Genomic DNA, 17,556 nt, shown 5'->3' with positions numbered 1-17,556 from the left:
TCATGACTTTTCATTCCATTTCAGAATGTTGACTTGAATACTTGATACTGCTGTCAAAAACTTGAAGCACTGGTTTCTTTTCATGTTTGTTCTATTGTTTATATGCATTTCATTGCTTGCCATTTGTTTCTAGATTTGTATTTTTTAACTGACTGTTTGAAACAATGTTTACTCAAATTAATATTTTTTTTTGTGTTATGATCGAGGATCAAAAATGTGTTCGTCGCAAATTGGCAAAGGAAAAACAGCCAAACAATTATATTGTCATGGGCACAATTTTGTAAATAATGCATTTTGTGGCCTGTAACTATAGTAACCATACCCACAACATTTTCTTCAGCGATATCATCTCTAACTCTCTATTTGTATTTAACTTGGTCTCCCTCTCTTCCTCTCTGTCTTTTCTAATTAATGCTGTTCGTCTTTTTTCTGTTACTCCTTACCTTTATGTGAGGTGTGCCACTGGCTCTGTTCTGCACACTTAGAAATACATTTGTTATATGGGAGAGCATTTTAAGGCTCGAGAGAGAGAGAGAGAGAGAGAGAGAGAGAGAGAGAGAGAGAGAGAGAGAAAGCAAGAGGCATATGAAGTGTTAGGACAAGGTGACTGCTCTAATGATGTTTCTTTCTGATAGCTTGTTCTGATTGCCCGAGTGTTCTTACATCTGGAAAAGTAGCCCTCATCAAACCAAAAGAGGAGTTAGAGATTTCTAACAACCCTCTTTGAGCACTAATGGTACAAAACTAAAAGAAAGCTAGGAAGGAGGGAACATTGTACTATGCCCTTGCCCCCCAGATTTTCTTGAAAATGTCTGAAGTGCTCAGAGCGTTGTCAAAACCTGGGACAAAATGGCTTAGTTAATGAGAGGTCTCTTTCTCTCTTTCTGCTACAGTTTTACTCCACTTTGCACTATTTTCTCCTCTACACCTTTGATTCTGCCACCTTTCATTTTGTTGCACTTAACTCATTCAAGTTATTTGGTTTGTTATGAGTGTGTTTTACAGATCCTTCCTCTGTCTGCATCTTTGGTTGTCTTTACATTTTCCATCATTGGAATACATTTACACTATTGCTTTGCATCTTAACCAGAAGTTCTCTTTCTACCACTGACTTCTTTACGGTAATGTCAGAATTTGATTAGAAACATATTTATATCTGGCTACTTTCCCCTGGATGTTCAAAACCCAAGGGAGAAAATAAATCATTTCATAACTGCCTATGCCTGAAGACTGTGATATGTGAATGCATAAGTCGCAAAATTGTAGAACTCTGTTTGATAACTTGATTCCTACTTCGCAGAACTTTTTGATGTTGCATGCATATATTTGATGATGTATTGTTCACTCACTTGAAATGCAGAAAAATGAAGAAAGCTTTTATAGGGTTCCCACGGGTCCTTAAACGGTCTTAAAATGTCTAAAATAAAATTTTAAACATTTATGGCGCAAGACTATCAGAAGTCTTAAATATAATATAACGAGGTCTTAAATTTGAGGATGGAAAGACAAGAGTCGAGATATCGCCTATTAAATTATTATACTGCAAAAGTATGTGATATAATTAAATAAAAATATAGTCTGTATGTGCTGCATGCTTTTAAGTGAAGACGCATTGTTGCACATTATCTGAACATGCAGGTGGTTCATGATGCTGTGTTTGCAGCAGTTTTATAACGCTTTGCAAACTGAGTAACAGATTTTTATGACAAGTAAACTAATTACTGCTCATATTTGTTAAAGAGCCGTTTGCTTGATTATTTTTATATTGTAAATCGTGTCTCTCTCTCTCTCTCTCTCTGTGGCACGAGGGAAACCTACACACTATTATGCAGGTGGTTTTAATGTTGTGGATGATTGGTGTGTATATATAATATATGTTAATGCTGTCAGTCGATACATTTATTATGAATATTTATTTTTATATAGTTAATCGTGATTAATCGCAGATTTTGAAAGTGCTGAATTGACATATATATGTATATATATATACATATATATACTATATATATATATATATATATATATATATTTACATTCTTGTCAAAATGCATTTATTTCCATCTTAGGAAAGAAAACAAAACAATATGTAACAATATATTGCTTTATTAAAATTTTCCAAACAAAGCCTTCCACAAGATATGCACTAAAATAGCACCAATTCAAGTAACATTAAACATTTCCCAAATTCTTACGTGGGAGTTTGATTAATAGAACTAGTCCCCACACATGCCGCATATTCATTGCAATGGTCATTAAATCTCCACTTTGTTACAGCAATCGTGAAGCTTCGTTCATGATTCACGTCAGACCGCCAGCATCAAGCTTTCAACTCCCCGTGAAAAGTGCTTCCAGACAAAAACGTCTCATTCTGCATTTTGGTGATGGTGATGACTTGCTTATGTGGTAATTAAAATTCACCTTACAAGTCCCATCAGGGGTTGTTTTGAACATCATACAGTGCTAAATGCTCCTTTATCCATCATTTTATCACTAACAGGGAAGTGCTGTCCGAGATTATTTTATTTACTGAGAGCTGCGGAGGTTATCTATCATAGGAGAGTATTACCACAGTACCACTCATAGAATGTCAATGGGACCGGCGTATTATGCTATTTTATGCTAAGCTTATAGACTCCGGTTGGTAGACGAGCTTTGGCGCTGTCGGTGCGTCAGTGTAATGACTCCAGGATGGCACATTACAAAGTTCCCGCCCTTCACAGAAGTGTTTATGCCATAGTAACGGTAAATTTGTTAAACATGATTACGAAAAAATATGCGTTTAACCTTCTAAATGGAATGCATGCATTAACACGTTAATTCTGACAACTCTAATACACTGTGTGTGTGTGTGTGTGTGTGTGTGTGTGTGTGTGTGTGTGTGTGTGTGTGTGTGTGTGTGTGTTATATATATATATATATATACCCACATGTTTCTTAAGAGTTCCATGCTTCCTCAATCATCTGTTATATATCTTTTCTCTCCAGCAAGCACTGAAGGAGAATGGAAGGAGAAGAGAGGCGGAGGAGAAGCAGAGGAAGGCAAGGGCAGCCAAAGAGAAGGCCGAGCGAGAGAAACAGGAGCGGCAGATGAAGAAGAAAAGACTGCTGGAGGTCAACACAGGTAAGATGTTTTTCATCACCATGCTAACTCATTTAATGTTTTCACGAGTGTATGCCCAAATCAAATAAGAGTCCCAGCACACGTTCTCAGGAGCTTGTTTTCAACAGACCGAAGAGAGACGCAAGGGTGTTTGTTTTCGGTTTTCAAGCTGTTACCATGTGAACAGCCCATCACCGTTAAAGTACCACACATGCGACAGAAATTTAACGGTATCTTTTGTTTTTGTTTTATTATGCTGAATCCGTTACTTTGGCTGTGTCAAGTAATTCTGAATCAGGACAATCTATGTGTGCTACCGCATACTGACTTCCTCTAATGTATACACAAGCCTTTATACACATCAGAAAGCATCTATTTGAGCGAGCGTCAACATCATAATGAAGTAATATAATGCAAAATGATATTGGAGATGTGATTGGATTACAAACAGGTTCTGTGCTCTCACGAGAGATACACACATGAAATGAAGAGCAGGGTGAGTTGAGTTCATAAGAATATATGCTGCTACTGGTGTTTGTCTCCTGCTGTTTGAAGAATGTGTGTGAGGGTGTGTACACACACACACAGCGTGCTCCAGTGTTGACTGGGATGAGTTTTGTGTTCGTATCAAGTCTCACGCTGGGTCAATACAGCAGCATAGCAGCCCTGCAGAGCTGGCTTTATGCATTTATCACACACACACAAACACATACTTATAAATGACATTATGAAGTGTGGAGTGATCAGTAGTCACATTATCTCATAGATGGTTAACTCCAGTGTTGTTTTATGGTATGATGTGTGTTATAGGGGATAGTTGGGGGTGGGCGATCAGGGCGGTCAGTCTAAATATGGAGAGGGGCTTCATGATGGGGTGGGGCTTCATGAAAAGGAGACATTAATTCATTTTGCTATTAAATATTTATTTTCACATTTCTGGGCTTAGAATGAAAAAATAAACTATAGCAGGGTAAAACTCTGTAAATGGGAGATCATTGCAAATACTATGTGTTCCCATTTGCTCCAACAGCAAAAGACATAATCTACTATAACATTGTCTACGACTTTCCACAGGAGGAAAAACAAATAGAGAGAGATGGATTAGGACAAATTCACTGTCATTCCCTAAATTACATTTATTTATAAGGGTTTTAAGCCTGAAGGGGTTTGGGGAATGGAAGTACATCGGCTGGCTAGCCATACGAATGGACTCGCCCCAATCGGCCATAGCGGGGCACTACAGTGAACAACAAAATATACAGAAATAACATTTTATGCAATAACTCTTGAACCATATGGCCTCGAAACAAACATATTTTTCCTGTTGCGTCGCGGCGAATCTTTTGGAAAACCATAAAATGTTTGCTCTGCCCTTTCATTTTCCCGCTGTTTTGAATTGTTTGGAAAATAAATTAAAATGAACTTGTCCTAGGCCGTTCGCCCGATCGGAACTAAACCAGTGCAGAAAGATATGAACATTTATCAAAGGAATTCTGACATTTTTATTCATCGTCAAATGGTAAGCCAAAATGTATATAGTGGGCGTGGCCACTTTTACTTGAATGGTCATAAGTCTTGAACGGAATGAGACATTTTCACCAAATTTGGGGCACATATGAATGTGATCATTCTGAGGACACACACAAATTGTTCATCTCTACCTCTTGGTGGCACTATAATAATTAAAATTTTAAAAATGTCTCTGACTATGGACCGCTTGGTCAGATCAACTTAAGTATTTGCATGCAGTGTTTTTGTTCAAGGTGCCATCAAAGACTATGTGGACAGTCTCGTATCTAGATAAACATGTCCGCCATCGACCAATTAACTTTTTGCAGCTATTAGATAGGGTTACAAAAGACAGATCAGAATGAAACATGATAGCCCAAGAGGTCTGTGCAAACCGGGAGGCGCCATCGTGTTTTTCATGCGTATAAATCATTGTATTTACCGTTGAGTTTCACTCTGACACGTTATTCATAGCATATGACAGATTTCCTCCTTTTGAACAACTTTGCCTCAGGAAGCATTGGTGTGAATCAAATCGTTTGTTAAATATTTAAGATTATTTAAAAAATAAACGAAGAGTTTTTCAAACTTCTCCCGTTCGGAACCAAACTAGTGAAGAGAGATTCTCTGGAGTCCCAATATCAATTATTAGCAAAAACAGTTTTAATTTTCGATGAATCGTCGCAGCGGTATGCCAAACCTTAAAAGTGGGCGTGGCCACATGTACTTTAATGGTTATAACTCTTAAACGAAATGAGATATTATCACCAGTTCTTGGACTTTTATATAGGAGGTCAATCTGAGGACACATGAAAAAAAGTGCTCATCTCAGCTTCTTGGTAGCGCTATAACAGTCATGAATGTAAAACATACAGGTCCTTCTCAAAAAATTTGCATATTGTGATAAAGGTCATTATTTTCCATAATGTAATGATAAAAATTAAACTTTCATATATTTTAGATTCATTGCACACCAACTGAAATATTTCAGGTCTTTTATTGTTTTAATACTGATGATTTTGGCATACAGCTCATGAAAACCCAAAATTCCTATCTCAAAAAATTAGCATATCATGAAAAGGGTCTCTAAAAAAGCTATTAACCTAATCATCTGAATCAACTAATTAACTCTAAACACCTGCAAAAGATTCCTGAGGCTTTTAAAAACTCCCAGCCTGTTTCATTACTCAAAACCGCAATCATGGGTAAGACTGCCGACCTGACTGCTGTCCAGAAGGCCATCATTGACACCCTCAAGCAAGAGAGTAAGACACAGAAAGAAATTTCTGAATAAATAGGCTGTTCCCAGAGTGCTGTATCAAGGCACCTCAGTGGGAAGTCTGTGGGAAGGAAAAAGTGTGGCAAAAAATGCTGCACAACGAGAAGAGGTGACTGGACCCTGAGGAAGATTGTGGAGAAGGACCGATTCCAGACCTTGGGGGACCTGTGGAAGCAGTGGACTGAGTCTGGAGTAGAAACATCCCCGCATTCCCCAGGTCAAGCCACTTTTGAACCAGAAACAGCGGCAGAAGCGCCTGACCTGGGCTACAGAGAAGCAGCACTGGCCTGTTGCTCAGTGGTCCAAAGTACTTTTTTCGGATGAAAGCAAATTTTGCATGTCATTTGGAAATCAAGGTGCCAGAGTCTGGAGGAAGACTGGGGAGAAGGAAATGCCAAAATGCCTGAAGTCCAGTGTCAAGTACCCACAGTCAGTGATTGTCTGGGGTGCCATGTCAGATGCTGGTGTTGGTCCACTGTGTTTTATCAAGGGCAGGGTCAATGCAGCTAGCTATCAGGAGATTTTGGAGCACTTCATGCTTCCATCTGCTGAAAAGCTTTATGGAGATGAAGATTTCATTTTTCAGCACGCACCTGGCACCTGCTCACAGTGCCAAAACCACTGGTAAATGGTTTACTGACCATGGCATTACTGTGCTCAATTGGCCTGCCAACTCTCCTGACCTGAACCCCATAGAGAATCTGTGGGATATTGTGAAGAGAAAGTTGAGAGACGCAAGACCCAACACTCTGGATGAGCTTAAGGCCGCTATCGAAGCATCCTGGGCCTCCATAACACCTCAGCAGTGCCACAGGCTGATTGCCTCCATGCCACGCCAGCACTGAAGCAGTCATTTCTGCAAAAGGATTCCCGACCAAGTATTGAGTGCATAACTGAACATAATTATTTGAAGGTTGACTTTTTTTTGGTATTAAAAACACTTCTTTTATTGGTCGGATGAAATATGCTAATTTTTTGAGATAGGAATTTTGGGTTTTCATGAGCTGTATGCCAAAATTATCAGTATTAAAACAATAAAAGACCTGAAATATTTCAGTTGGTGTGCAATGAATCTAAAATATATGAAAGTTTAATTTTTATCATTACATTATGGAAAATAATGACCTTTATCACAATATGCTAACTTTTTGAGAAGGACCTGTATATCTGTGATGCCTAACATGATGGTTCTGAAAAATTAATGCACTTCATTGTTTTAGGTGCTAATGGACTGTCTAATTTATACTTAACATTGGTTGCATATGTACTTAAAGGAACTTAATAGCTTGAACTCCGTTAATTGCTGCTTGCAGCTATATTTTATTTATTTATTTTACATGTAGTGGCAATGTTGTGCATTTACATGAATAAAAAAAAAATGAAAACGGATTTATTTTCTAAATTTATTTATTTAGATTTAAACTGCTAAATTACTGGAAATAGAATTTCTTTACAAATAAAATATCTAATGTATAAAATTGTATATAGCCCCTTTCAAACATAGTGTTTTCCAGAAAATGCACTGCAGTTGTCATGCTTGAGGTCATGTGTGAATACTTTGCTCTGGCAATTTCCCTAAATGAGATGTTCTATAATAAATACCTAGAAATGTCCATTTGGCATGTGGACAGCACCTGTGGTATATTTACCAGTAAAGGCAACCCATCAATTTCCCAGTTGCATGTGTGAAAGGGGCTAATGTCATGATATGCCTAATTTAATTTTTCAGCAATGTGTCATACGACTCAATCAGGCATTGCATTAACCAGATTTTTAGTTTAATAATTTTTCTGTTATTTACATTTTTTTTTTTTTTTTAAGTGGTTGGACGCAATTTATTTGCACAGCGGCCGGAAATTTTAAAGATCTCATGTCACGAGGATTACAATTTTCCTTTATTTTGACATATGAGAGGTCTTTCTACTATAAAAACATACTATACATTTCAGAACTCAAAACGTAATCCCCAGTGCAATAAAAGCATTTATTGAAACCAAGCTGCAAGCATGCCTAGTTCTCTACTTCTGCGACTTCTCTACATCATATGTGGTACATAAATTCATGACCACCTCTACAGCATAAAAAACATCAACGCCTACTTTGTCATTGCATCCTTGGCCCCGCCCACTGGTGCTTCAGTTCATAACTGAGAGAGAGCAGGACAAACCGATCTAGTGTGGCCTACTTACTATTCATGAATACCAATTTGCATGTTGAATTACTTGAATAATATTTCTACATAAACATGCACTAGACAGACGACTTTGGCCTTTTTTATTTGATTTCAGTGATGTGATGCTGTATGTGTGCGTTCACTTTGCTTTGGGCTATGTATGTTAGTATTTTTGGCTCATGTCAGCATGGATGTCTCGTGAAACACGCTTGTTGTAAACTGTTCATTGCATGTGTAACATCTGAAGTCGATGTTTATCGATACGCACCGGATTAGTCACGCTTCCAACTTGTTCTCATTTCCGCACCTGCGTTGACACGTGCCAGCGTGATGATACAATATGCAAATAGATATCATTGGATGCGTTTGGAAAGGTCAAAGACAAATGGGGTCAGAGTTTAAATTGTTTAACGGTGTAAAATTCTGTATCTGTTTATAAAAGGATAATCCTCAGAAGGGATGGGTACTATCCTGTCATGTGAAGTCAAGGTTTTTTAAAGGACGATCACTGAAGCTGAACTGATTCTGCTGGCTTTTGTTTCTGCCTGTTTCTTTTCTATTTTTATTCTCTCAATGCTGTCCTTCACTTTCATTTAAAACAAATCTCAGTGTTTAAATCTCCAGAGTAGGTCTCTAATAAACCTTTTAAGTAAATGTGGATTTCATTATTTGTCTCATGACACAGTCATTCAAAACATAAGTGGTTCTGTTTCAGCTTAATGAGTCTTTTACTGGGTTTCACTGTAACATGTTACGGCATTCTTTGCTCAACAGGGGGCGCTACACGCTATCCTGGCAGTGCCATCTAACTTATTAATACATCAGGATGGATTGAAGTCTGACAGTAGAGTTAGTGTAGTCTATAGTCATTGCAATTATCTATATTACAAAACAATAGAAGTGTATTTGATGTCCTAATTTAGAGATCTGTGTGTGTGTGTGTGTGTGTGTGCGCGCACGCGCTCTGTCGGGTGTTTCTCTGACAGTAATAAGAGCTTATCTGTGACATATCAGTTTTGTTTCTTCTGGAGCTCATTTGAGAAGTTTGTTAAACTACAGATTATACAACATTATAGTCAACACTGTGCTACTCGAATTTACTGACATTACCACACTCGGATATCTGTGTGAGGCTTTAATTTCTAGGATTTTATGGTTGGGGCAGAGCAGTGCTGCTCTACGTGAATGCCTGTGTCATTTGTGCCACACTAGATTAGGGGTTTTTGTATTTTTGATGACAAAATCCCCCAAATATGATGATGACTGTGTGGGGGACCCTGTTTCTAAAATATGTAGGTGATATAGAGGAAAAGACCATGGCTGTACTTTCAATATTAAATAAAAATGATTGTGCTTGATCTTGATTGTCTTAAAGGAACAGTTCACCCAAAAAATTAATCTTCTCTCATCATTTACTCACCCTCATGCCATCCCAGATGTGTGTGACTTTCTTTCTTTCTTCTGAACACAAATGTAGATTTTTAGAAGAAGATTTCAGCTCTCTGGGTCCATACAATGCAAGTGAATGGTGACCTAAACTTTGAAGCTCCACAAATCACATAAAAGAACCATAAACATTATCCATACAACTCCAGTGGTTTAATCCATGTCTTCAGAAATGATATAAGTGTGGGTGAGAAACAGATCAATCTTACGTTTTTATATATATATATTATACATTTTCCTCCCTGCCCTGTAGGTGGCGATATGCAATAAGAATGTGAATCCCCAAAAACTAAAGAAGAAGAATGTGGAAGTTAAAGTGGAGATTAATAGTAAAAATAAAAAAGGACTTAAATATTGATCTGTTCCTCACCCACACTTATCATATCACTTAAGTTGACATGCATTAAACCACTGGAGTCGTATGGATTACTTTTATGCTGCCTTTGTGGTTTTTGGAACTTCATAGTTCTTAACCCCTTTCACTTGTATTATATGGACCTACAGAGCTGAGATAATCTTAAAATCTTTGTGTTCAGCAGAAGGAAGTCACACACATCAGGGATGGCATGAGGGTGAGTAAATGATGAGGGAACTTTCATTTTTGTGTGAACTGTCCCTTTAATATTAGTCTTTAGAAAGCAGATTGAATATGCAGCAGCACCGATAATGTCTAGATTTTTGTTAATGCTTTTATTTATTTTTTTACTTAAATGTTACATTATGTTAAATGTTACATAGAATGCCTTCATTGTTTGCATTGTGTTCACAACATAGTCACATTTCTGTGGATTGCAACACATTTTTATGTATTTTTTGCTCGGGGTACAATAATGCTAATAGTTGGCCATATTGTGTCTAAATTGTTATTTACTTAATTTTTACATTCGGATGGGTGTGTTCTGGCTATAGGTACTTTTGAATGATACTACAGCACCTCTGCGAATGATATATTGCGTAGTTAAAAATATCAGTAAACATAGATCACAAAACCCTAGATTTTGGAGGGATGTAGGGCCTGAATAGGGTTTAAAATTGCCCATGTTCTGTACATCTCCTGTGATTTAACTTTAAAATCTTAGTTAACGTAGTCTAGATTTGAAATAATATAATTCTGCACTTTCAGAAGGGCACATATTGAACCCACTGAACTCAGTCCTGATGTATGCTGTGGGTACTTCCTCCCCTATTTGTGTCTGCTCCCTCTCTTCTCTCCAACTCATTTTTTTCTCATCCTTTCATCATCATCAATCAAACAACAGCAGTATCCTCTTATAAGGGTGTGCTGGCTCTTGTAGTGTAATGCCAATCTCTCTCTCTCTCATTTTCCTGGCACTCGGGGTTGAGTGGCAGAGCCCCACAGGTGGAGGAGTGTGCAGATAAAGAGAGAGTGATATGGAACACACATGAAGTGTGTAGTGTTTAAGTAAGTGAGTGTGTGTGTGTGTGTGGATGTCTCTCAGCTGGTGTGAGTGTGTATAAACAGGGCTATTTCAGGACACCTCAGGTGTCTCTTCAGCTAATACTGCTGTATGTCCAGTCAACCAGTGTGATTGCTCTCGTCCACAGATACTGGGCCTCAGATTGCCCCCTTGTACCCCGTGGCTCCTGAGCTTTTCTTTTTTTTCTTGGATAAGAATCACTGTTTGCTGGACTGATGTTTTTTGATCAGGTTACCACTCAACCTGCTAACTGCCACAACACATTAGTGTGAGCGCCGGTTTGTGTTTTCCTGCGTTGTTTGTGGTAAATGCCATCACATACTCTAAGAGCATTTTCAGACCTGTAGTTTCTTTGATTTGTTCTGAAACAGGGGCTAAGATTGTTACAATTTTGTGTTTTCTCCTCTGTTCGGTTCGCTTTCAAAACAGACCAGAATTTGGTTGAATCAAATATGTGCCAGGTGCACACTACATGACTTGCAATCAGCACCCTGCACACACTACATACTATGCTTCGTTTTGAAGCATAATGACAGCATATAATTTTACATTCAAATTATTTTTATATTTTATTACAGTTAGATACCCAATTATGGGGGCATAGAAGTCCTTGTGACTGAGGAAAGATACTGAGGATAAATCAGCAGTTTTATTTGTATAGCGCTTTTTACAACACACATCGTTTCAAAGCAGCTCTACAGGAAATCATGCTAACAAAAACAAAGAAAATGTAAATGCTATCTATTAGGGCTGGGCGATAAAACTATATTGATATATATATCACGATAAAGAAAATCCACTATAAGCTTTTGAGGAATTTTCGATATTTACTGCGTGTCACTATAACACAAGCATTTCAGCTTTCTCAGGCTGCGTTTCCACTGGGGCGGACGAAATCCGCTCGCAGCGCTATGAGAGAGCTACCGCTGCCAATCCTACGATCCACCTTTCGAGCATGACGCTCGGCTTTCATAGGAATGAATTGAAAACTCTCTCAGCTTCGCTCCCAATGCACCAGTGGTAACGTAGGGTCAGACTGGATGAACTTGCTAAAGTTATCTGCCTTGCTAACAATTTACGTCGGACACCAGATTGATTCCATCCGCACCGCAAGACTTCATGACAACGGTTGCGTCCTCATCGTCTCTAGTGAAGAGCGCGACAGAACAACAGTGATGTGGACAACAGCTCTGATCTTTCTGCGCTGCAATCTTGAAGATTGTTCTCTAGCACCAAACATGCATCAATTCTGCCCTGTCCCGCTCCGCACGTGTCGCCTCTTTTCCCTGCATGTGTGTAGACGTGAAGCTCCGCATGAGTTAACGTGGTTTCAAAGCACCTTTTAGACTGTAACGTTTTTCCCTTGTATATGTATCTTTATTAATCAGCTTGTTACGAGCCTTTAATAATAAACAAACCGATTTCTGTTCTAATTTTGTGAAAATGAATTTGATGTCTGGAATGGATAAGGAAAGACTAAAATGACTAGTTGCTAGACTAGTCTCTCACTTTAATGAAAATATACAAATGTGTTTTGCCTTTTTTTAAAAAACGTTTTCTAAATTGTCTCTCAGGACACCCCTGAACCCACATTGAGCATCATTCCACAGTCACAAGGGCTTCTATACCCCATACTTGGGTATCTGAATCTAAAGTAATATAAAAAATATTTTATTTTAATGTAAAAATATTCCAAATACTGGACTGCTGTCACTATGCTTCAGAACAAACAGATGATCTTTTAACATTAATTTTCAATTGATAAACGGTAAAATTGGTAAAAGACCCCACAGACTCCACTGCTTTGGCTTCTCTGGACCCCCTGTGCAGTTTTATAGAGACTATTTTGACTGTTTAGAATTTATTTTTTATTTTATTCCATCAACTTTGAAATAAAAAAAAAAAAGAAAGTGCAATGTGTAAATGTATATCGTGATAAATATCGATATCGAACAATATCGTGATAACAACAATGTCTTAAAGTGATCATTGTGTAGTTTGATTAAATATGATTGTCAATTGTGTATAGAAATTAACTAATTAAATATTAATTGTATTTAGAGCCCCTTTTGTGTGTGTGTATATCTCTCTCTCTCTCTCTCTCTCTCTCTCTCTCTCTCTACATATATATATTATATATATATATATATATATATATATATATATATATCTGTATTGTTGCTGTATTGCATTGTTGTACACTGGAAGTTCCTGTCACCTGTGTAAGCATAAATGTTGATTAATGGAGAAAAATAGCTTTGGGAGAAACCAGATTCACTGTGGGGGCCAGTTCCCCTCTGACTAAACATGAATATAATGCCAGTAATACTTATTTATGTCATGGTTTAAATGTAGTAAACTTAAGTGTTAAGGGTCAGTGTTTAATCAAAGATTTTGTCTGAACTGTAAGATTAATGACTAATGTCTTTGAAGTCCATCCTGGATTAATGGCAGAAGTTCAGATTGATGCATTGTCCTGTTAGTTGACTGATGAAGGCTTTTGTTGGCAATTACTTGATAGACAATGTATTCAATTTCAAGAGTGTAGTCAATCAACAGACAAAGGTGATGCAGGCAGAGATCAATGAGGTGCTTCACAGGTCATTTCGGAGAGGTTCGGTGCGGTCCATCATAAGTCCAAGGTTCAGGCAGTGGCATATGAAGTATCCGATGTCTTACAGAATGAGTTGGCATCAGTTCATCCTCTGAAGTCAAAAAAACTGAAGTGATGTCTGGCTAGTACCGGCTGTAGTTTGTTGTCATTACTCGTGTAGCAGAGAAGTGTAGCAATGGAGTCCGACACCAAGTAGGAACGGAGCTTTATCTGGCCGACTCTAGTAACCTTGGGATATTTTGTTTTATCGCCCAGCCCTATCTTGAACTCTTCATCATGTTCTTCAAACCATTCCTGGACCATGTGTGCAGTATGACAGGGCGCATTATCCTGCTAAGAGGCCACTGCCATCAGGGAATACCATTACCATGAAGGGGAGTTCCTGGTCTACAACTATGGTTTAGGTAGGTGGCACGTGTTAAATTGGCCAATGAACGTCCAGACCCAGGATTTCCCAGCAGAACATTGCCCAACACACTCCCTCCACTGGCTTGTCGTCTTCCCACAGTACATCCTGTTGCCATCACTTCCCCAGGTACACAGCGTGCATGTACACGGCCGTCCACGTTATATAAAAGAAAATGGGACTCATCGGAAAAGACGACCATCTTCCACAGCTCCAAGGTCCAGTTACAACGATCAAGTGCCTATTGTAGGCGCTACCGACGGTGGATGGGTCATCATGGGCACACTGACCTGTCTGTGGCTTCGCAGCCCCATGCACAGCAGGGTGCGATGCACTCTGTGTTGATGCACATTCCTCCCGTAACATTCATTATTATTTGGTGACTTGTGCCACAGTAGACCTTCTGTCATTTCAGACCAGACGGGTTGACCTTCGTTTTCCTCGTGCATCGATGAGCCTTGGGTGCCCAACACCCTGTTGCCAGTTTGTGGTTTGTCCCTCCTCGGACCACTGTTGATAGGTATTAGCCACTGCTGTGCCGCGAACACCCCACAAGCTTTGCCACTTCAGAGATGCTCGGACCCAGTCGTCTGGCCATAACAATTTTGCCCTTATCAATGTTGCTCAGGTCTTTACGCCTGCCTATTTCTCCTGCATTCAAGATGTTGACATGTGACCTTGTTAGGAGATGAACAATGTTATTCTCTTCTCCTGGTCAGTGGTCAAAATGTTTTGGCTCATCGGTGTGTGTATATATAGACATGCTGTGAGCACCTAAGTAAGTTTTTGTGTGTGTGTGTGTGTGTGTGTGTGTGTGTGTGTGTGTGTGTGTGTGTGTACACAGTACTGTGCAAATGTTTTAGGCACTTGTGAAACATTTTGCATTGTGAGGATGTATTTTATTTTCTCTCTCAGTCTCACATCTTACATCTTAAATCCTTTTTCATAAATATCCTTATGTTGAGCCTGAACGATATGTTGATTTTGTTTTTTTGTCAATTTAACACGTGCTGACAACACAAAAAACACCTGGAGGCCCTCTCCTCGCATCTCTCATTTTATGGAATATATTACTTGCTTGCCCTTCAGTCTAGTTAGTTTTGTATGTGGCATGTCTTTGTTCATGAGGTGGTTCTATAAAATGCAAGAGGAAAGGAAAATATTGGTCTTTATCGCTTCTCTGGGGTCAGGTGCAGCGAGAGACACCAACAGAGGGGCGACATCAAAGTGCATCTCAGAAATGTCGCCTTCAAAGACAGGCCATCCACGTCTCCCTCTTCCCCCGTCTGCTTTCTATCGCAAATCTCTTTCACACCAATTAGTTTCTAATCATGTTTCTCTTTATCTTTTCTTCTCCTCTATTATTTCTATTCTTCAGCTCAGGGCTCTGATGTTGGCTGACTTGTGTGCATGTGTGCATGTGTGTGTGTGTGTGTGTGTGTGTAGCTCTTTAACGCACAAGGCTGAACTAAGCGCAGTGTTTGCACTGCTTTGGATATGCGAGAGAACGGCAGGTTTCTATTAAAAAATAACAATTCTCTCTCCCCCCCTCTCTTTATGTCTCACTCTCAGTTTTTGATGATGTCTGTCTCCCCTCTGAATTCAGACAGCACAAATAGGCTCTCTTGTGTTTCCAGGTTACCGTCGCCACTTCTCTTGTTCGTCTCCACGGAGACTGTCAATTATAGTGCTGTGGTAATATGAACCACCCCGGTGAGAGAGGCTTTGCTCTGTATGTGTTAGGGTTAGTGTAAGCGAAACGGGCCAGCCATCGGTGGTGGGTGGTAAGATGTGAGACAGAGAGAAAATATAATAAATTGGTTTGGCACTGTTTGCAGGGGGGGAAAGCAGTGCACTAGTTTCTCCTGAAATGTTTTGTTCTCTCTCTCTCACACACACACACACACACACACACACACACACAGAAGGGTGGGTCTCTTTGCTTGTTGAAAAGCAACATACTAGACATCTAACAGAATTAGGGCACATTTCCATAGACACAGTGCGAACACGCTCACCTGTGCGATGGCTATTCCCAGGACTTGCAATAAAAGCCCAGTGTTCTGCCTTCTCTGTCCCAGATATCAGTTTTCCTCCAGGTGGAAGCCAGATGAGGGACTTCCAGCTCACTGGAGCTAAGTAAGAGCTGATGGAACCATCACTGATCCCTACAGCCTACATAGGGGAACATATAGCATACAAAATGACAAAAAGATGCAATGGATGCTTAGTGAAAGATTTGAAAAAGCACGGCTCAAAAACTGTTTAAGATCACCCAAAAATGACAATTGCCATCTCAAACCAAGAAATTTTCAAGGATGTTTCATCTTGTCCATACAATGCAAGTAAATGGGGTCCAAAAGCTCAGAATAGCGCACAAAGGTGGCATAAAAGTAGTCCATACTACTTTGCTCTATCTCTCTACTTTTGGTGTTAATTTGTTCCTCTAGGTGGCAGCAAACACTTATTTTTTTCCACCTTCTATCACAACATACAGATCTGAAAGGCAAGGGATGCCCCAATGCAGCTTAAAAAAAATCTTGTAATAAAAAAGCTTCAAAAGCTTGTAATAAAGGCTCTGATTGTTTGATTTCCCTTCTCTTAGTCTTCTATCATTCCACTAGGTGGCAGCAAACACTAGAATTTTTTTGTTTTTCCCATTTCTTTCACCTTTTATCACAACATACAGATCGGAAGAGCAGGGGGCACACCAACGTGGTTTATGACTCCACCCATAGACATCCAGTTTTGTTTTGGGAAGCAAACAGAGCCGTCATTACAAGCTTTTGAAACTGAATATAAAAAAGGGTCATTTTGACCCTGAGTTACAAAGTATTGTACGAAGTGTAACTTTTTAGTAGTTTTGTTTATAAATTCATGAAATAAAAAAGTATGCTCTGTTTGTGATAGGCCCTATTGGCATATACTGTATGTGTATGGACAAAAACACCTCATTCATCCTTCAGAATATCCATGCAAGTTTTAGAGAGTAATAATAATAATTCCTTACATTTACATAGCGCTTTTTCTAGGCACTCAAATCGCTTTACATAGCATAGGGATGATGCGACGGCAGCCATAGTGCGCCAGAACGCCCACCACACACCAGCTATTGGAGGAGAGAGTAGAGTGATGTAGCCAATTCAGGGATGGAGATTAAACAAGGCCATGATAGATAGGGGCCAATGGGGGGAGTTTGGCCAGGACACCGGCGTTACACCCCTACTCTTTACGAGAAGTGTCCTGGGATTTTTAATGACCACAGAGAGTCAGGACCTCAGTTTAACATCTCATCCGAAGGACGGTGCCTTTTTACAGTATAGTGTCCCCGTCACTATACTGGGGCATTAAGACCCACACAGACTGTAGGGTGAGCACCCCCTGCTGGCCTCCCTAATACCACTTCCAGCCGCAACCTTGGTTTTCTCCAGGAGGTCTCCCGTCCAGGTACTGGCCAGGCTCAACCCTGCTTAGCTTTAGTGGGCAACCAGTCAAGAGCTGCAGGGTGATATGGCTGCCGGTAAATGATGAGAGAATTATCATTTTTGGGTGTACTATATTTTAAGATCAAGACAACATCAGATTGAATC

The 17,556-nt window shown here is 39.3% G+C and overlaps 1 protein-coding gene across 1 annotated transcript in view; it reads left to right on the top strand.

The window, feature by feature from the left end:
• diaph3 (diaphanous-related formin 3) overlaps window positions 1-17,556 on the top strand; it is a 427,644-nt gene that overhangs the window by 314,855 nt on the left and 95,233 nt on the right. Inside the window, exon 25 of the mRNA XM_052101613.1 lies at window positions 2,986-3,121. Coding sequence (XP_051957573.1) covers window positions 2,986-3,121 — 136 coding nt within the window. The remainder of the gene's footprint in view (window positions 1-2,985; window positions 3,122-17,556) is intronic.

The sequence above is a fragment of the Xyrauchen texanus genome, chromosome 32 (genome assembly GCF_025860055.1).
Source record: "Xyrauchen texanus isolate HMW12.3.18 chromosome 32, RBS_HiC_50CHRs, whole genome shotgun sequence".
In the NCBI taxonomy this organism is placed as follows: Eukaryota; Metazoa; Chordata; class Actinopteri; order Cypriniformes; family Catostomidae; genus Xyrauchen; species Xyrauchen texanus.
Note: the sequence above shows the minus strand (reverse complement) of the source record. Positions and strands in the feature narration are given on the sequence as shown.